At 37.1% G+C, this 22,166-nt stretch overlaps 1 protein-coding gene across 11 annotated transcripts in view; it reads left to right on the top strand.

The window, feature by feature from the left end:
- The window catches only part of LOC115217838 (chloride channel protein 2), a 211,421-nt gene that overhangs the window by 61,970 nt on the left and 127,285 nt on the right, over positions 1-22,166 (top strand). Inside the window, exon 1 of one of the 11 annotated variants that reach the window (XM_036507946.1) lies at positions 7,414-7,549. The exons of the other annotated variants lie outside the window; for them this stretch is intronic. Coding sequence (XP_036363839.1) covers positions 7,514-7,549 — 36 coding nt within the window. The 5' untranslated portion in view covers positions 7,414-7,513. Of the gene's footprint in view, positions 1-7,413; positions 7,550-22,166 lie in introns of those variants that run through there. 11 annotated transcript variants of the gene reach the window in all.

The raw sequence follows: 22,166 nt of genomic DNA, 5'->3' as shown, positions 1-22,166 counted from the left end.
TATTCATAATTGATACTGTATCGGTACATTAGTCATTAGTGCCTGGTTGTCAGTCTTGCATCACCATCTGAATGAGTTATGCTTAGTACAATATTGTTTACAATTTTCATTAGTAATCATCCACTTCATTTCAATACTTAAGGCAGTATGGAGTAAGAAAATCCTAAGTTGTTAGGATGGCAAAAACTTATCAGTCCAATATTCATTCCAAGCTGCTAAAATCTGCTTCTACTCCAACTAAGGGTGAAATTTAATAGTGACATTAACTACATATGGACACGACTTTGTATAGATATTTATTCATGACATATCCAGTTATTATATCATAATCATCATTTTATGTCTGCTTTCCATGCTAGCATAAATTAAACAGATTGTTATGATCTGGATGAGTTCTTATTTGTGGTTACCTACATTCCCCCTAAACAGCCCAGAGCACCACATCTTGCCACATCATACATTCCACATTTTGCATGATTTCTGCAACTCGATACCTTTCTTATCACCAACCATTTTGCAGAGGGTAACGAGTGTATTTTATTGTGGCACCAGCGTTAGAGAGGTTGTCATATCCTTGGCAAGCGTTCCTGATTTATATTGTTCTGGAGTCGGGGGTCTTCATGGCCACTGGTGGTACCAAGGCAGAGTTTTAACTCAGAATGCAGAGATCCAAGAAAGATACCAGAAGGCTTCTTCTTGTCAGATGTTCTAACAGCCTGCTCTCCTTGGCTAGTAATTTATTGGTCGACTCTGAAAGGATAAGTAAAGCTGATGCCAGCTGGATTTGAACTCAGTACAGAGAACCTAAACAAATAGTTTGAATTCTATCAGATGCTTTAATAATTCTGCTTTACGGCTATAGGGTGTAATTTGAAGGAGTTTTGGCTGCAATTTCCAGCTGGTTGAGTGGTCACAAGGCACATAGCTTAGTGGTTAAGGTGTTGGGCTCACAGTCATAAGATTAGTTTTGATTCTTGGATCAGGTAGTGTGTTGTTTTTGAGCAAAACACTTAATTTCACATTGCTCCAGTCCACTCAGCAGGTAAAAGTGAGTATTCCTATGACAGACTGGCAGCCCATCCAGGGGGAATATATACGCCACAGGAACTAGTAAATCAGCCCTACGAGTCCATATGACTTAGGAATGAGCTGGTTGAGCAACCACATAGAGGCTCTTTTGTTAGATTATAAAATTAGTCGTGGTAATCTAGTCCTTGGTTTATTGGGAGAGATATTTTCTTTTGAGTAACATTTGTATTAATTAGTAAAGGTATTATAATTAAAACAGATGTCTCTCTCTTTCATTTCTAACAAAAAATATTGCCATTGTTGGCAATATTATTGAAGCTCACAGCATTATTAATTCTGACCTGCTCTGACCTGACCCGATTGACCTGAGCTGACCTCCAGATTTAAGTTGGTCGACTTTGATACAACTGAAGTCTAGTGTCTGGTGAAAAATAACAAAAGCTTTTGTTTTTAATATATTATACATGTCTTTTATGATAATTCAATGGTTTGTCTGTTGCCAAGGAGATATTAATTTCTGGTTCTGAGACAGTCAGTGCTATCTTGCCATCACATCTCCATAATTGTTTTAACATTCATTTTTCCATGCTTGCATGGGTCAGGCAGAATGTGTTAAGGTGGACTTTCTACAACCCTTCCTGCCCTTTCAATGCCCATCCTGTCACCAACCCTCACCTGTTTCCAAGTAAGGTAATATTTCCCCCATGGCCAGACATTATTCTCCTGGAAGACTGGACATGAAGGACATCGCCTGCGTGATGGTGACACTCATTTACAACTGTTACAACAAGTCAAAGCAAGGAAACAGTAATAGGCACAAATGCATGCACACATCCATATATACATACATTCACAATGAACTTCTTTCAGTTTCTTATTTCTTTATTGCCCACAAGGGGCTAAACACAGAGGGGACAAACAAGGGCAGACAAAGGTATTAAGTCGATTACATCGATCCCAGTGCGTAACTGGTACTTATTTAATCGACCCCGAAAGGATGAAAGGCAAAGTCGACCTCGACGGAATTTGAACTCAGGACGTAACGGCAGACAAAATACCGCTAAGTATTTTACCCGGTGTGCTAATGTTTCTGCCAGCTCGCCACCTTCTTTCAGTTTCTGTCTATCAAATCTACTCACAAACACTTTGGTTGGCCTGAGGCTATAATGGAAAACACTTGCTGGAGGTACCATGCTGTAGGACTGAACCTAAGACTCTGTGGCTGGGAAGCAAACTTTTTGCCACACAGCTATGCCTGCTTCATCTATATTGCTGCTATGGTTGTGTAGCTTCTACGTCAGTCCTAGTTTGTCTTACAGGTGTTACAGGTTCTGACAAGATAGGATGCTAAGTAAAAGCTTATATATATGCAGACTCCCTGTTAAATAACTGCATAGTTTAATTTCTGTGGACTTTATATGTAAATTGCTAATTAGCTAAGAGAATTAAATCTGTGTGTGTGTGTGTGTGTGTGTGCATAAATATATGAGGTCTTACAGATGTTAACTAGAGGAGTTTTTCTCTAGTCCTTTATCATCTGTGCTAAATCCATTATCGATCTGTTAATCCCAGTGTAAGATGAAGAATTATTTCTTACATTTTATAGTCAAAGGAAGAGATTACTGTAGCTCAATATATTACATATTCCACTCTTCATAGCAGCCTTAGACATATATACATATATATAGTTTTTTTTTTTTTTTTTTCCTGCACTGAGTATCAAGTGTCTAGTCTTCGCTGTCATGGCTGTGTTCAGCACAGCTTTCTATTTAATAACTTGAGACACTCTTGAGAAAATATTGTTCAAGCATTTATTCCCTACTACTGTAGAAAATGTATTTTTAGATAACAAATTTGTCTTGAGATGATTTATATATATATATATATCGTCATCATCATCGTTGTTGTTTAATGTCTTCTTTCCATGCTGGCATGGGTTGGATGGTTCAACTGAGGACTGGCAAGCCAGGAGGCTGCACCAGGTTCCAATCTGATCTGGTAGTGTTTCTACAGCTGGATGCCCTTCCTAATGTCAACCACTCTGAGAGTGTGGTGGATGCTTTTTATGTGCCACCAGCACAGAAACCATTCAGGCGGCACTGGCATCATCTAGTAGTAGGTTACTCCTTTCATGGAGATCACAATGAGTTTGGCATCTTCCAATGTCACCATTTACTCTAATGATGCCAAGTAATTGAGATATCCACTTATATTTAAATCGAACAGCTGTCTTAATTGCTTAGCAAAAATAACAGCTTTTTGCTTAGTGATGTTTCAGACACCAGCTTAATGAAAAATTAGTTCATCATTTTACATCTGCTTTTTTTTTATGTTTGTATGAGATTAACAGATCTTCATACTCAGAGTCCATTCTCATTTAGAGTTCCTGCCCCCTTGAATGGGTCAGAGGACTACATTTCACTTACACTTTCCAATTTTGTATATTTTTAGAATTGGATAACCCTCCTAATGCCAGCCACTTTACAGAGTATACAGGGTGCATCTTGGCACCAGCACTAGAATGGTTGTCATCTGCTCAATAAGACTAAGGAATCCTCTTTACTCTATATTGTCTCTGTTCGTTATCTTACTAAATCCGTCTTAATTCTTTCTTAATTAAAACTCAGCAGCAATGCGTTTCAGCATTGATGGAAACCCAAAAAAGGTTAAAAGAAGGATGAAAGGAAATCAGATATTATTTGCCAGAAATGTGGTACAACAGAATCCATGGACCAGTCTTCAGTAGCATAGCAATGCTAATAATAATAATGATGCAGTACCAGGCAGTAGCTATGCCCTGATGCAGTACCAGCTTGTGGCTCTCATGGCTTTTGATCTTAACTGATTAGAAGTGTTACCATGTACATTGTTTTGTCTTGGTACAAAAGATGGGCTACAGCAAATATTCTGCTCAATACCACAGATTTGCTTGTCAGTTGTTTGACCTTAACCAGTTGAACGCGTACCTTAGTGGCTGACGATTTGTCCATCTCTGATCACGAGCAGAAGTTGTGGGGGAGCATCATAGCCATGTGTTGAAAGGAATTCTTTGGGGTTTGGATAATTCACCTCTGGAAACATGGGTGTTTTGTTCATCATCTTTAAACAACCCCTATTCAAGGGCCTTTTGAGTAGGATGGGCTACTTGACCTGAAGAAAATTCTAACTGGGCCCCACCTGCAAGGTCAAGTGCAGTTTATCTTGATATGAGATCACCATGTCGCGCACATATGGTTGTGATGCATGTGTCTGGTGTACCCTTATCAGATGGGTAATCATGATGGATATACTGGGCTTTGTATACTTGATGGCTTGCATTGCTTTCTCACTCAATAATAATAATAATAATAATAATAATAATAATAGTAATAATAAGGGTGTTTTTTCTCATCATCATAATATTATGGATTCATTTTCTGGACTGTGTAGCACATTGTATCCTTGAGCAAGGCACTTCATTTCATGTTATTCTCATCAATTCAACTGGAAATGAGTACCAGCTGAGTGCTGTTGCAGCTTTTTCTCCCCCCTCCCCAGCTATTACATTCTGGTGTGCTGCTGTGTAAAGAATGAGTGAGTATCTGTGTCTGCTTGTGACTACACAGATACCTAAAACAATGAATGAAAGCATGGTACACGTGACTAAGCCATACATGCCTGTGGTTGATGACTGACGCTTTTAATAATCCTTTCTGCTATAGGCACAAGGCCTGAAATTTTGTGGGAAAAGGGGCTAGTTATTGCATCAACCCCCACCCCCCACCCAATGCTTGTCCAATACTTATTTCAATGACCCTGAAAGGATGAACGGCAAAGTCGACATCAACAGCTATAACCATTCTGCCTATTTTTTGGTTTTCTAATCTAAGCAGGAGTCTGGCAGTTTTTGATGAGATGGGGTTAGTTGTTACCATTGACACTTTATATTATTGACCCAAAAGGATGAAAGATAAAGGTGACCTTGGTGGGATTTGAACTCTGATGATAAAGAACTGGAATGAAATAGCACTAAGCAACTTTTTTGAAGCTCCACTGATTCTAATTACTGCCCTTAATAATAATAATAATAATAATAATATAATAATAATAATTCATTCTTTTATTAGCCACAAGGGCTCACATACAATAACATTAAAGGACATGCAACAACATAAAAGACAAAAACAGGATGACACAATGGGTTTTCCATGTGTAAACAATATAAATAACAATTAAAAATTGAACAAATTAAAGCTCCAAATAGGGGAGCCACTTTAAGGTCCTTGTGGAAAAACCCAGAAAAGCCACGGGTGCCTGATCAACAGGGCAAGAACCCTTTAATTTTTACACAGGTGCATGCTCAGAATTGGTCCTTTCACACTGGCCATTCTTCCAACATTCACCCACCTTTCAACAAACTTGCTACAATAATAATAATAATATAATAATAATAATAATAATAACACCAATAGTAATAACAACAATGATTTCAAATTTTGGCATGAAGCCAACAATCTCAGGGAAGGGGTAAATCAATTACATTGCCCCTCCTTCCCCCAGTGCTCAGCTTGTACTCATTTTAGTGACCCTGAAAGGGTGAAAGGCAACCTTGGTGGAGTTTGAACTCAGAGCATGAAGACAGATGAAATACCCATTTCTTTACTGCCCACAAGGGGCTACACACAGAGGGGACAAACAAGGACATACAAACGGATTAAGTCGATTATATCGACCCCCAGTGTGTAACTGGTACTTAATTTATCGACCCTGAAAGGATGAAAGGCAAAGTTGACCTCGGCAGAATTTGAACTCAGAACATAGTGGCAGACGAAATACCGCTCAGCATTTCACCTGGCGTGCTAACGTTTCTGCCAGTTCGCCGCCTTGATAATAATAATAATGATAATAACAATAATAATGATAATGATAATAATATAGTTTATAACAAAAGTGATATGGTTAGTCTACTCAACATCTCCAATACCAACTCCAGCAGGATTTGAACTCAGAATGGTAAGGACGGAGACAAAATGCAATGCTGTTAGGAATGTACTTTGTCTGAATTCTACCATTTCTGTCACTTAATTAGTAACCTCCAAATATTAAGTTTTCATTTCTGTATTAAAAAAAAAAAACGTGTTTATTCTTCATTGTTCAGTTTGAGTCCAACCTCCCTAATTTTCCTTACACAGGAAAACCTCCCTGGATTTAAAAAAAAAATATATTTTGTTCGTTTCAATGCTTTCTTTTGTTTGTTTTGGCTTTTTGACCCGTTCATTTATTTTCTCTTGAAATTTCATGCATGATTAGATTCTACCTGTGCTGTTAGCGGCAGGTTTGGTGCTGGCCTTTAGATCTGGGATGGTGGGTGGCGCCAAAACTGTGAACAGGACCTTCTGTGTAAGTGTTGGTGACAACCACTTATATATCATGTAGCTTGATTATAATTAAAACTGGAATGACAGCAAGAAGAAGAAGAAGAAGAAATAGGAGCATAAAGAAGAGACTAAGAACCTTTTTATTTGTCTTTGTTATGTGTTGTACAAGGTATGATTGTTAACCTCGTGAAAACAGTGTGGAGGTGAGGGCCTGCTGGAGAAGGAGAGAGAGAGCAAATGAGAGCTGTACTTTATTGTGTGTGTGTGTGTGTGAGACTTTAAATGCATGTTTCTTTGCATGTTTTGTTATTTGTTGGTGGTGGTGTTGTCCAGAATTAGTAGAGCAATCATCACTGAGATGACCTGTCTTTTCTCAAATATGCATACGCATCATGCTGCACACATACGCACGCACACACGCCCTCTGCATACATGTGTGTACATACACACACACACACACATCTGTCTATCTATCTATCTATCTATCTATCTATATATATATATATATATATATATATATAATACACACACACACACACACTTACAAGTAGTCTTCAAATACAAAAGGACATCCAAACATGCCCACATATATAAACTCCTACCTATACATGCATGTATATGTACATATGTATGTGTGTATCTCTCTCTCTCTATATGTATATATATATATGTACTTACACACAGACACAGACACACACACACACATACACACACCTTTGCGTGAAGTCTATATTAGTATCCTAACGAACAGTAATGACGGTAAGAAGCAGGCAGCTTTTATTTACCTCTTCAGTGTTTCATTCAACATTTTCTTTATTTCTTTACATCTGTTTGTTTCCCTGTCAACTATTAATAATAATAATAATAACAACAACAACAACAACAGCAGCAATAATTATGATGGTGGTATGAAGAGGAGGTAGTGGTGGTGATGGTGACGTCGACGATGATGATGGTTGTAATTATGTTCTAATCTCCCTTGCAAATGCTGTACATTTCTATTAGGTGGCGCTAGTACTGATAGTTGTGAGTCAGTGTAGATCAATTAAGACACATGCCAATAGTCACCAGTTGGGTGCCTTTTCAGACAATCATCTTTAGAATGGTCTTAACTTGGAGCATTTCAGATGACAATGGACTGCATCTTGGACTTGCGTCATAAAGTCTGTACTCGTTTTTTACTTACCACTTGCTAGATTACTTCCTTTCCGTATTTTCTTTCTCTCTTCTTTTTTTCTTTCTTTTTTTCAATCATTTCTTGTAATTGTTGTTGTTGTTGCTGCTAGTTTTGTTGTTGCTGTTGTTGTTGTTGTTGTTATTATTATAAAAAAAAACAGTCGATGGCAGGCAGAACTGGGAAAGCGTCGGCCAAGGCCTGAAATGTTCTATGTTTCAAATCCTTATCCCTCGTGGTACTTCAGTTGCGACCCTTTAAGTTCTGTGCTCAAATCCTGCTGAGATCAACTTTTCCTGTCATCTTTTAAAATATAGGAACAGACGAGTGCTTGGGTGTGAGGAGGAGAAGAAGTCATTTAGTTCTTCTCTACTGCTTCCCCTCCGAATTGGTGACCTTGTGAGGCCTCAGTGACAGTTCTTTTATTTTTTATTTGTCTTTTTTATTTATGTATTTATATATTATGATTCTTATATGTGTACTTTTCGTTAACTTCTCCTTCATTAATTTCATATAATAATTAAATGTCTTGAGGTATTGAATTATTTCTTTTGTTTTTGTGGTTGCTTCTTCCTCGTTATGTAGTGCAAGGTAACGATGCAGTAATGTTTGTATGCACATGCACACATACACACACACACACACATATATATATATGCAAATATATTCATGCACACATGCGTACATATATACCCACATATATAAATACACACCAACGCATTTATTGTTGGTTTCATTGAGATCTATAGTTTGGATTATCAGTTTATAATGAATTTAGGATTAGGTGTGGGTGGATAGATGTCAGTGCTTGGTGGGTCGGTGGTGGTGGCGGTGGCGGTTGTGGCTGGTCGTGACTGGTTGGTGGTTGTGATGTTATGATAGGTCAAATGTGATGTAACTGATGCTGAAATTTAAACAGATCTGAGACGTTTATCCTCTTTTGAAAGTGTGGAGGTGTGGTGGCAGCGGAGATGGCAATAATAATGGAGTAAGGGTCGGGGTGGGGGGCTGAAGGGAAGATGTTTGTTTAACCTCACCTTGACCATATTTCTAACACAGTTCCCCACCCCGCACAGAAGGAACAAATGATGACTAAACATTGTGTCTGTGTGTCTTTTAAAATTTGAGTAAATTTTGAAAAATAGTCAAGAATTTGAAGAGGTTTAGTGAAACTATTTATTGATTTGTGTGTGTGTGTATATATATATATGTGTGTGTGTATATGTGAGTGTGTGTATATACACATTTATTAAAATACATGTGTGCGTGTGTGTATATTCTAAAATAAAAATATTATTAATCTCCACTATAGTGTCGAGTAATCTTCTGACAGGCAACACTAAACAGATATCTATATATATATATATTATCTATATATATATATATATTATCTATCTATATATATATATATATATTATATATATATATATATATATAGACATTAATGTAACTATAGCAAAGTATATCAATAATATATTTTACATAGTGCAGATATTGTCTGGTACAGAACTTAATATGCTGAGTAGAATGGACAGATGGATATTTATATCAAAGTCGGCAGTCGGGAACAGCCCAGCTAAGGGTGAAACCCAGAGTAGATTGTCAACATTGTTATATATATATGTATGCTTATATTATATATAAACACACACACACACACACACACATATATATATATATATATATAAATTTATATAGATATATATATATATATTTATTTATTTATTTATTACAATCTTAAATTGATGTTTAGGACATTGCATAGAATTATGATGGAAAACTTTAGATTAAATAGTAAGCATTTTAAAATTTGGTTTTTAGCTCCTAGAGTCAGAAGCTATCTTCGACAACTTGTTATGAACAAGGTTATAAAAGAGTAGGAAGCAAACTTTATTGCCTCCCCGTACAAGAAATATATTGACCCCTTTTCATACCAGGCCACTTAAAACTACCTCTGGATCTAAGATATTAAACGACCCATTTTCAAATGGTCATGTTTATGTTAAAACCTGCTATAATTTTATGTAAGACATTTTAAATCCTGTTCCAAATACCAGCTTAATAATGGTATTTTTTACTATGTTTTTACTAAATTTCTCCAAATTCTGGATTATATTAAAAATTAATGGAAGCTGCTAAGACTGTATTTTAGAACAAAAACAATATTGAAAGAGTTAAATATGCATTTTTAAACAAAAATTTGGAATTGAAAAGAACTGAAAAATTTAACTACTTTCCCCTTGAAAAATCCTGGAAAGTTTCTCTTTTGAGTGCAGAGCTGGGTAAGAACTTTTATGGAAGTCCAACAGTTCAACTGTTACCCATGTAGTAAATCTCTTGTCTCCAAACTCCTAATGTGGTCCAAAAGAAAGGCAAGAAAAGAAATGGCTCAGCACCTGTTTCATCTTAGGTGAACTCAGAACATAAAGAATTGGAAAAACTGCCACAAGACATTTTATTCAACACTTTATACCCTTTTGATACCAACCTGCCTGAGACTGTGCTTGGTTTTATGATAGAAATTTCTTCTTTTCAAGTTACCTCAAAACCTTCCAGCAAAATTTCTGTTGCAAACACCACCTTAAGAATGACAAAGTTGTTTTGCTAAATTCTTTGTTATTTTCAAAACTGATTGAAGCAAAAGCAGTCCATTCCAACAGAAATATGGTAACAAAAGGGTTAATGGTTCGTACCAATTCACCACCTTGTCCCACTATTTTATTTTTCAGTCCTTGAAAGAAAAGATAGTTAACCATGATGTGATTTGATCTCTTGCTACTATAATCAGAATTGCTGTTTGTAGTTATTATTATTATTATTATTATTATTATTATTATTATTATTATTATGATAAAGCCAGTAAGCTGGTAGAATCGTTAGCATGCTGGACAAAATGCTTAGCGACATTTTGCTCGTCGCTACATTCTTAGTTCAAATTCTGCCGAGGTCGACTTTACTTTTCATCCTTTCAGGATTGATAAAGTAAGTTCCAGTTGAATACTGGGGTCATTGTAATCAACTCTTCCCCACCTCCCCCAAGGTGCCCTTGTGGTGAAAAAATTTAAATAATAATTATTATTCTGAGTAATAGACCTTGTACCGAAATTTGAAGCCATTATTATTATTGCTCTGAATAGGGCAGAGAGTTGGCAGCAATGTTTGTGCAGCAGACAAAAAAATGCTGAGTGGCATTTCATCTGTTTTCATGTTCTGAGTTCAAATTCTGATGAGATGACTTTGTCTTTCATCCTTTCAGGTTCAATGAAATAAGTACCAGTCAAGTGCTGGGGTTGATGTAGTTGACTGACCCCACCACCACCACCACCACCCCACGAAAATTTCAGGCCTTGTGCCAAAATTTGAAATCATTATTCTTTTCTACTCTAGGCACAAGGCTTGAAATTTTTGAGTCGATTAGATTGACCCAGTACGTAACTGGTACATAATTCATCGACCCTGAAAAGATGAAAAGCAAAGTCGACCTTGGCGGAATTTGAACTCAGAATGTAAAGACAGATGAAATACCTATTTCTTTACTACCCACAAGGGGCTAAACACAGAGAGGACAAACAAGGACAGACAAACAGATTAAGTCGATTATATCGACCCCAGTGCGTAATTGGTACTTATTTAATCGACCCCGAAAGGATGAAAGGCAAAGTTGACCTCGGCGGAATTTGAACTCAGAATGTAGCGGCAGACGAAATACTGCTTAGCATTTCGCCCGGCGTGCTGACGTTTCTACCAGCTCGCCGCCTTAGAAATCCTTATTATTGCTCTGAGTAAGGCAGTGAGCTGGCTGAATCATTAACATGCTGGACAAATTGCTTAATAGCATTTCGCCTGTCTTTACATTCTGAGTTCAAATTCCACTGACATCAACATTATTTTTCATCCTTTTGGGGTTGATGAAATAAGTATCAGTCAAGTTCTGGGGTTGATGCAGTCAACTAGATCTCTCCCACCCCTAAAATATCAGGCCTTGTGCCTATAATAGAAAGGGTTATCATTACTGTGTTCAAATCCTAGTGGGAAGTCAACTTTACCTTTCATTTATCCAGAATTGATTACAAAATAACTAATAATTATTAAATCAATTGTTTTTTCCAAAACAAATTTCCTTGTACTCTAGATTGGCAAAATTAAGCACTGGACAAAATTATAAATAGTTATTCATTGTAGCTTATGTCTTGGGTATCTGTTTTTTGGTTTTTGTAGCTCACAACCAAGGTTTCTGATACAGAAGGTAAACCAAATAAATTCTCTTACATAGTTGATGAACTAGGTACATATTCTTAAACACTTGATGATACAAAATTTGCTATACACCTAATGATCCTTGATGACTCTCATATAGCTGATGACTCATGCAGACTCTCATAGCTGATGACTCGTGCAGACTCTCATATAGCTGATGACTCCTGCAGACTCTCATGGATGATGACTCATGCAAACTCATGTAGCTGATGACTCGTGTGGACTTTCATGTAGCTGATGACTCCTGCAGACTCTCATATGGATGATGACTCATGCAGACTCATGTAGCTGATGACTCGTGTGGACTTTCATGTAGCTGATGACTCATGCAGACTCATGTAGCTGATGACTCGTGTGGACTTTCATGTAGCTGATGACTCCTGCAGACTCTCATATGGATGATGACTCATGCAGACTCATGTAGCTGATGACTCGTGTGGACTTTCATGTAGCTGATGACTCCTGCAGACTCTCATATGGATGATGACTCATGCAGACTCATGTAGCTGATGACTCGTGTGGACTTTCATGTAGCTGATGACTCATGCAGACTCTCATATAGCTGATGACTCCTGCAGACTCTCATATGGATGATGACTCATGCAGACTCATGTAGCTGATGACTCTTGTGGACTTTCATGTAGCTGATGACTCATGTGGACTCTCATATAGCTAATGACTCGTGCACACTCATATAGCTGATGACTCATGCAGACTCTCATATAGCTGATGACTCATGCAGACTCTCATATAGCTGATGACTCTATATCAATGAATTCTGTCTGATAAATGGAAATATTGGACATTAAAATGATGATGATTAATGAAAGGTGATATGTTGTATTGGAGGGGTAAATCTCAGCAGACATGAAAGGAGTGTATACCAAGGTGGAGTTGTGCAGATGAGACATACCACTTATCTCCTAACATCATCTTATATTAATTTTCGTGTTGGGGTTTTAAATCGGACAATTGTTGGAGCATTGGGCAAAACGCCTCATGTTGAGTTACAGTTGTTTACATTCAGAGCTCAAATGTTGCCATGTTAGACTTGACCTTTCATCTTCTCAAGGTCAATAAAAATGAAACACCAGTGAAATAGCGGAGTTGGTTTTTACCAGCTGCTGATCTGTGCTAACATAGAATGGACTTGCCTGGTATTGTAGGATCCCCATTCCTCACTTCCCTCACTCCCACCCTGAATTGTGTGACTTTCTTGACAGGAGATATTGACATACCATTTGACGTACACTGCTGTTGTGTCCATAAACAGCCATCTAACGTCTCTTCACTATTGAGGGTCACACATTGGTGATTTTTTAATTTTGTTGGTCTTGTTTACACATAAAGCCCTCACAACAATGCACACTCACACACACATTCTTTGTTTTGTCCTGTACTGTCTATAATGTTTTTCTTAATGCAAACCCTTGTGGTTAATAAAGAAATCCTCATTATTATTATTATTATTATTTTATTATTATTGAGTAAGAGAGCAGTGAATGCCATCGAAGTGACACTAGGGTAAAATATATGAAGCCCAGTGTACCCATCATGACTACCTGTCTGATAAGGGTATGTTAGGCACATATATCACAACCGTATGTACATCACATGGTGACCTCATATCAAGATTAACAGCACATGACCTTGCAGGTAGGGTCCAGTTAAAATTTTCTTTGGGTCAAGTAGCCCATCCTGCTCAAAAGGTCCCTGAATAAGGGCTGTTTAAGGCTGTTGAACGAAACACCCATGTTTCCAGCAGTGAATTATTTGAACCCCAAAGAATTCCTCTCAACACATGGCTATGTTGCTCCCCCACTACTTCTGATTGTGATCAGAGATGCACATATCGTCAGCCACAAAGGGACATGCTCAACTAGTTAAGGTCAAACAACTGAAAAGCAGATCTGTGGTATTGAGCTGAATATTTGCTGTAGCCCATCTTTTATACCAAAACAAAACAATGTACATGATAATATTATTATTATTATTATTATTATTATTATTATTAAGCCTTTAGCATTCAGATTACTCTGTCAAATATAATGCTTATTGATTCACATTGTTTTGATTTTGTATTTTCGAGATTTTGATGATGTGGTTGTTTATTTTTAGAATGACATTGTAGGGCAGGTGTAAGAGGCTGAATCTGGCCAGTCTGAACATAAAACAAGGTAGAATAGTTGGGCCAGATTTGGGCTGGTTTCAATGCTAAAGATCTGAGGCAGTGTGCTGGCGGCATTGTTTGCACACCAGACAAAATACTCAATGGCATTTCATCTGGTTTTACATTCTGAGTTTAAATTCCTTCGAGGTTGACTTTGCCTTTCATACTTTCAGGTTGATAAATTAAATACCAGTCAAGCGCTGGGGGGTCGATGTAATTGACTAGTCCGCTCCTCCAAAATTTCAAGGATTATTATTATTATTATCAATCAAGTGTAACACCCTATATTACTCTCAACACAACATACATATCCTATTGTCATTCACACACACACACAGATTCTGTACCCTCCACACTCACATACATACCATACAGTGCCACACACACACACACACACACACACACACAACACACACACACACACACACACACACACACACACACACACAGTCTTTCTCTCTCTCTTTTTTAAATTGAACCCTGTTTTAAGTGAAATAGCCTAAAAGAAAAAAATAAGTATGTATGTTTAATTTTCAAGGTATTTACAAAGCAGATTTGATGATAGGTGGGTGGGAGAATAAAAAATAAAAGTACCATAGCAAGATATTTGGAAAATAATCAAGATCTGATGAAATATTTTTCACTATTACAAGGAATAGTCATTGTGGTGCTGAATGAAAATTTGTGTGTGTAGATGGGTGGGTGTACCGGAAAGAGAACGATTTTCTAAATTATTTCAAAATTTTGACAAGGTTTGACCCTTTTGATACCAATGTGCCCAATGTGCCCAAAATATGGTTTTATGATACAAATTTTCTGTCTTAAAGTGGTTTAAATTAAAATCTTCCATTAAAATTTTGTGTTAATTTATCTTTCAAAGACTTGCTTAATAATGACAAAGTTGTTTTACTAAATTCTTAATTACTTTTGACATTAATTGAAACAAAATCAGTGTATTTCAACAAAAACTTGGAAACAAATGGGTAAAAGAGACCTCACCCCCACGAAAAACAAGATGTCTACTTTGTAATAAATTCTGTGTGAATGGCTAGAATTAGCAGATGTTTTCATCTACAGAGATGACATTGTTATTGTGGGTTATGTTAAACCCTGGGTTAACCCTGATCCAGTAAGCCTGTGATCAAAGATGTTTCCAGCATGATCATCATGTTTCTTCTGTATCAGAGATGTCAATATATCCTTTGGTGTTTCACCCTTAAGCCTTCAAATTACTCTGTCAGATGTAATCCTTATTTATTCGCATTGTTTTGAATTAATCTTGTATTCTCTTGTAGCTTTGAGATTTAGATGATGTGATTTTTTTTATTCTTAGAATAACATTGTATGGTAGGTGTGAGAGGCTGGATCTGGCCAATATTCTTTTCTACTCTAGGCACAAGACCCAAAATTCTGGGGGAGGGGACCAGTCAATTAGATCGACCCCAGTTCGCAACTGGTAATTAATTTATTGACCCTGAAAGGATGAAAGGCAAAGTCGATCTTGGCGGAATTTGAACTCAGAATGTACAGCTTACCGCCTTCGGATCTGGCCAATATTAACATAAAACAGGTCAAATATTTGGGCTGCATGTAGCTGATTTAACTGCTAAAAGGCTAAAGATGGTTGAATGTGATTTGAGAGAAATTTAGCTGCTATTTCTAGCAAGTGTGACAGTGCATAAACTAGGGATTAGAGTATTGGGTTTATGATCACACCGTCCTGAGTTTGATTCCTGAGCCATGCGGCACATTGTCTCCTTGAACAAGGCGCTTCACTCCATGTTGATCCACTTGACTCAGCTGAAATGATTGCCATCTAGTGCTGGTGCTGCTCTCCTTCCTTCTGACTGTCACATCCAGGATAACCTGCTGTGTTAAGTGTAAATTGGTCAAGATAGATGTCTACATCTGCCTACAATTGTCTAAAGCAGGGGGCCTCAACCATATTTTGCCTTTTTTTTGACCCCTTTGATTACTATTTTATTCTGGTGGAGCCCCAAAGGCATTCAGTGTTTAAAAACTAGTTTCATAGAAACTTCTTTCAAAATTCCTATTTTGTTTCTCACACATTCACTTGTGAAGGTTGAATTATGTAAAATGCTAGAGAAAGAAACCAAGCTGTCCCTTGCAATACACATCAATACATATGTCTAAAGCAAATTTTTTTCAGAGGCCCTTAAAATATTATTGTTGATCCCTAATTTACTACTTTGCTACATGGATCCCCAAAAATCTTCTACGTACCCTCAGGGGCTGTATGGACCCCTGTTGAGAACCACTGGTCTAAAGTAATTAGCGAAACTGTGGCTCATGCTCTCTAATCTTACTTGCTTCTGACTGATGGTTGTATTATTTCTAGCAAGTCAAGCAACTGCATAGAGGCTTCCTTGCTAGCTTGTATGCCTGTGAGTGTGTGTGTGTGTGTGTGTGTGTGTGTGTGTGTCTGTGTGCAGCTGCAGCAGTTGTGTTAGTATAGATGCAATATAAACATCTGACTCCTGTCAAGTGAAGAGATAGCAAAAACTGTAGGAAAGACATCCTTGACATAGGTAGATAAAGAAAAACATAGGAAGAAGTGGGAGAAGCAGAGTGATGGGAGAGAATGGTAGAGGAGGGAGTAATGGAAGAGATACTATGATATGCAGCTACATGCTGGTAGTTGGTTAGGAGATTGAATAGAAGAAGTAGATTTATTGATGTGTCGAGTAAACAAGGATACCTTCTCTAGTCCATGGTTTTCTTTAGGTGGTTCATCAGTTGGCTGTACACATCAGCAGATGGAAAATAATTGTTGTAAACTGTGCTAATCATTAATCCCCACATTCTTAGGTGATTACATGATTGCTGAAGTCATCTATCATGCGTCAGGGAGATCCTCTTTGAAACGTTGCAAAATAATATTTAACATTTATATAAAGATCTGAAATGAAGGGCAAACACAGAATAACATTTAAGAAAATTTGCCATCTTATTGTTGTTGATGACATCTGTTTTATGATGATGAGGAGTGGTGGTGGAGTGGAGACCGATAATACAACCGTACTGTCGCTTTGGTGTATGGTGTCAGATCTAGAGCTATGTAAATTAAATTTAGTTGAAATCGGAGATGTTGACGACACCATACTTATTTTGAGAAAAAGCAAGATTCTTTACCCTCTGCACTACTGTGCAGCTTGGCGTTCGACAATTGTGTCAAACGCTCTTGTGGAATGTAATGAAATGTGGGTGTTTGGCATGTGTGCGTTTATGTATATGTGTGTGTGTTTATGTACATATTTGTATTTGTACGTGTGTAATTGTGGTTGTTTGTATTGTATGTTTGCAGGTGTATGTCTGTGTTTTTACAAGTTTATATATGGATTATATACCTGTATGAACAGGTTTGTGTGTATATGTTGCTGTTGTTTAACCCAAACCAACCTACGATCAAAGCTTTTCAAGGTATGACAGTCCCATCTTATTTCTGTCAGATATTATTCTATCTAGAACTACATTATCTGATGTGCCCTTCCATTTTTTAAGATGGCAGGATGTGATTTGAGAGAGATCAAGTAACTATTTCTTTTGGGATATGATCATATAGATGCTCTGAGTTTAACTAATCCCCCATTTCTCTCTCTCTCTCTCTCCGTATGTATATATATATCTTTATATATAAAAGTAAAGTTGTGTGTCTGTCTCCTACGATTTAGATTCCTAACTACTCCCACATTTTGCGGTGCAGTTTAATCAAAACCGGGTATCTTATAGTTGTGATTCATATCGAGCCCTTCTGGGTATTAGCGCGCGTCTACGATGAGTCAACGATTTAAAAAAAAATTTACCGTCATTTTTTTCCATTTTAATGCATTTTTTCGCTATTATATAAGGGAAGTAACTCTCTAAAAATGTCTACGATGAGTCAACGATTTAAAAAAAAATTTACCATCATTTTTTTTTCATTTTTAATGCATTTTTTTGCTATTTTTTGGCTATAACTCTCTAAAAATGCTTATATAGTTATTTCCCTTATAAACCCGAGCAACGCCGGGCGATACTGCTAGTATATATAAATATATATATATATATATATATATACACTTCTTGCATGATTTTGTAGAATTCTAGGTGACCCTTAATAGGTTGTGACCTACTGCAGGTTTCTGTGTAAGCTTAGGATGCCATCATCAGGTTATTATATTCTACAAGACTTTGAAGACCTTTAGTAGGCTGAGACCTATTGCAAGATTATGTCCAAATCTAGGAGGCCCTCAAAAATCAATGATTATTTAAGGATTTTGTGAAAATCTAGAAAGCCCTCAGCAGAATGTGATATATATTGTAGAGTTTTGTTAAACTTAGGAGTTTTCAGTCAGCTGTAGGAGTTTGTGCAATTCTAGGGGGTTTTCAGCAGACTGTGAAATACTGTAAGGTTTGTATAGCAATATTTATGTTTTGCAATGGATGCTAACCAAATATTTGGCAATGCTTGCATTGTCTTTACAATTAAAATGCATCAGGCCATCTGTAGCTTCTAGTTAGTTTGGGCAGTAGTTTTCATTATAGCAAGGTGGGTGAACTGGGGTGAAGGGCCAAAATCTTAAAAAAGAGCTGAGTGTTTGCTTTGGATTTGGTGCAGTATAGCATTGTTAAGGATACATCAGTAGGATTGGTGCAATACGGTATTGCTGAGAGAACATTTGTCTAAGGATTCAGAGTATAGTAGGGATTTTCTGAAGAGGGCATTCCTAGATCAAATGCAGTATAGCATTGCTGAGTGAGAGGACTTCTACATAGAATTGAACGTGTAGTAGAACATTTCTGAAGGTTGGGGCATGTCGGAATTTAGTGCAATATAACTTTAATGAAAGGATATGTATAAATTTAGTGTTCAGTAAGGCATTGCTAAGGGGACACCTATGAATTCAGTGTACAGTATGGCATTGCTAAGAGGACATCTAGAGATTCAATGCAGTATTGGTGAGGAGATATAACTAACTATGGCCTGAGTGTGAGATGTTTTAATGAAGGGACTTCTGTGAGTTCAGTGTCTTAGAGAAGTGTTTCCCAAAGTGCATTTCAAGGAAAACTTCAGGGTTCTGTGAAAATGTTCTTGGGTTCTACAAAGTAGCATTTAATAAAAATGTTTATAAGAATTGATAACATTTTCAAAATAATAAGTTATATATTTCTTAATATGAATGAATTTTTTTCTTTAGAACAGTTTTTATTTCATTCAGTGACTTATTGAGATTAAGAGGGTGGAGTTTTGGTATGGCTCCATTTTTGAAAATGTGGTATTTGAGTTCCACAACAAAGTAAGTTTGGTAATTACTGTAGCAGAGTACTGCTTAAGGGACATATATAGCATTGGTGAACTGTCATCTATAACATTGGTGAGGGGAAATCTGGGGATTGAATGGACAGTTGAGTATTGCTGAGGGGTGGTGGGGCATCAAGAGATTGAATTACTCTGAGGGAATACGAACTGGTCATGTAGCTTATCTACACCATTAACCTTACCTTTTGTGTTTGATCACCACATTCTCCAGTTAGCTATAAGTGTTCTGATTCCTTCGCTATATACGTCCCCTGCCCAATTCAAGATCACAGCATACATGTACACTGCAACATAATTTCTTTTCCTCAACAGGCCCTGCCCTATTTAACATTGTCCTGAAAGAGATCAAAGAGGAAAAGTATCCCATCAACTTTAAACAGAGTCTGGATAGATTCCTTTAAGGAATACCAGATAAGCCACCCATAATTGGATATAACTCACCCAACAAAAACTCACTACTTGAATGGACCATAAACAAAACTTGACTTAAACAGGATTCAAATAATCCTATCAGGTGGTGCTATTAAGTTAGACATGGCCTGGACCAATCTTTGGTCGAAACATATCTAAGTTTATCTAAGTTTATATACATAAGGAGATGCTAAAAAGCTCCTAGCTTTAAGGGTATCGTGAAAGACCTGGTTGGAGGCCCAGCCTTCTGAGTTCTTTTAGAACTGAAGGACTGCTGTGAATCTGAGAGGGGGATATATTGGATTAAATCATAATTGACTGATCCTCCTGTATTTTCTTTTACTCAGAGCCAGGAACTTTTCAACCCCCCTCTCGAATATATGTGTGTGCATGAGTCTATATACACACACACATACATAAACAAAGGGATTATATAAATGACAAGGAAACAATTAACTAGCAACTGCTTTTGCTATAAGATGCTATGCACTCATAGTTGAGTGTTTGTGCTTCAAAAATGAAGTGCAATTATATATATATATATGTATGTATGTATATAAAATCTAAAATTGCACTTCTGTTAAAGATATTACTAAAGATAACAACCAAATTGTCCTTAAATCACACCTCACCTATTTAAATAAAGGAAAGATGATTTATAATGCAAGCCTAGACATACCTTAAAAAAAAGCAAGCTGGCCATGACTGGACTGCTTTAAAAAAAATTGACTGTTCTCTCAAACTTTGACATTTACCTTCTAATTTACAGTAATGTCTTGGCACTTGGTAGATTAATGAGATTTATAAGGAAACAGGGAAGAACCTTGAGAGCCAGAGTTTGTCTTATTGAATAACATCCTTCTTTGTTGTAGCATCCTTTTTCTTGGTATCATTGTGGATGTTATCAATAGGTCAACAAGGATATTAGGTCAGCATAATTATTACGTGACAGCTTCAAGAAGGGTTTCTTGAATTCTGCTTCCTGTGCCATAATTCTCTGGACGGATGTATCTGTTGTTTCCTGTAATACCATATTCTCTCTCGCTCTAACACACACACACACACTAAAAACTTTATGGATATACATCCAGTTTTATATATATGTATATATATATATATATAATATATATATATATATTATATATATATATATATGTATATATATACATACATATATACATACATGTGTCTCATCATCATCATAATTTAATGTCTGTCTTCTATGCTGGCTGGAATTGGATGGTTTGATAAGAGCTGGCAAGCTGGAGAGCTGCATCAGCTTCTGTTTTCTGCTTTGGCATGGTTTTTATGGCTGGATGCCCTTCCTAATGTCTGCCCCATTACAGAGTGTACTGAGTGATTTTACGTGGCACCGACATCAGTGGGGTTCCCAAGTAGTTTACAAGATGAAGACCTCTCAGCTGGGAGAGGGGGTGGAACCAAGGGAAGTGGCTGTGTGCCAGGTGAGAGGTTAGAATATAATGGAGAGATAGAGGTAGGTGACTTACTATAGAGGAGATACTTGGCTACCCCAGTAAAAAAAGAAAGAGGAAGGAGAGATGGAGCTAGAAACATAGAGAGATGGTGAGGGAGAGAGAGAGAGAGAGAGATAGAGAGCTGCATTGTGCTCCATGTTAGCTTTGTAAAGTGGTTGGCATTAGGATGAGCATCCAGCCATAGAAACATAAAAACCACACTAGAGTGTATTGGGGGCTTTTTTTGTACCACTGGCACTAATGGGGTTACCACCTAACTTGAAAGACAGGAAAGGATGAGAAGGAGAAATGGGACCAAGGGAAAGGCTCTCTTGTCAAAGTGGTAGTGGGGATGGCATTATTTACATTTGACATATTTGTCCTCATCATGTTTGTTGTTAACGCAACATTTCAGCCGATATACCCTCCAGCCTTCTTCAGGTGTCTTGGGGGAATTTCGAACCTGGGTTCTCATTCCTATGGTATTTTTCAACGTTGTTATTATTATTATTATTATTATTCAGGTTACTGCCTAGAATCGAACTCAGAATCTTGGGCTTAGTAGCCTGTGCTCTTAACCACTATGCTATATGTCCATGGGCTTTTGTTTTCCTGTTCAAAAATCAAAGTATATCCAAAGTTAAAACTAAAAGATTGAGCACCTAAAGCAGGGATTGGCAAGCTTCTTACATCACTGATCCTTTCATGGAATCATTAATGATTTATTGACTTACATCATGTAAATTTCGTCATCATCATCATCATCATCATCATCAGTCTGTTTTCCATACTGGCATGGGTTGGACGCTTTGGCAGGAGACTGCACCAGGCTCCACTGTCTGTTTTGGCATGGTTTTTACAGCTGGATGCCCTTCCTAACATCAGGTGCTTTATGGAGAGAACAAATTTTCTAAATTTCGAAATTAAAATTAAAAAGTATATTTAATGAAATATTTATTGATTTAAAAACTGT

This window comes from Octopus sinensis, linkage group LG12 (genome assembly GCF_006345805.1).
Source record: "Octopus sinensis linkage group LG12, ASM634580v1, whole genome shotgun sequence".
Classification (NCBI taxonomy): Eukaryota; Metazoa; Mollusca; class Cephalopoda; order Octopoda; family Octopodidae; genus Octopus; species Octopus sinensis.
The sequence above is the reverse complement of the archived record's forward strand: the minus strand, read 5'-3'. Positions and strand labels throughout refer to the sequence as shown.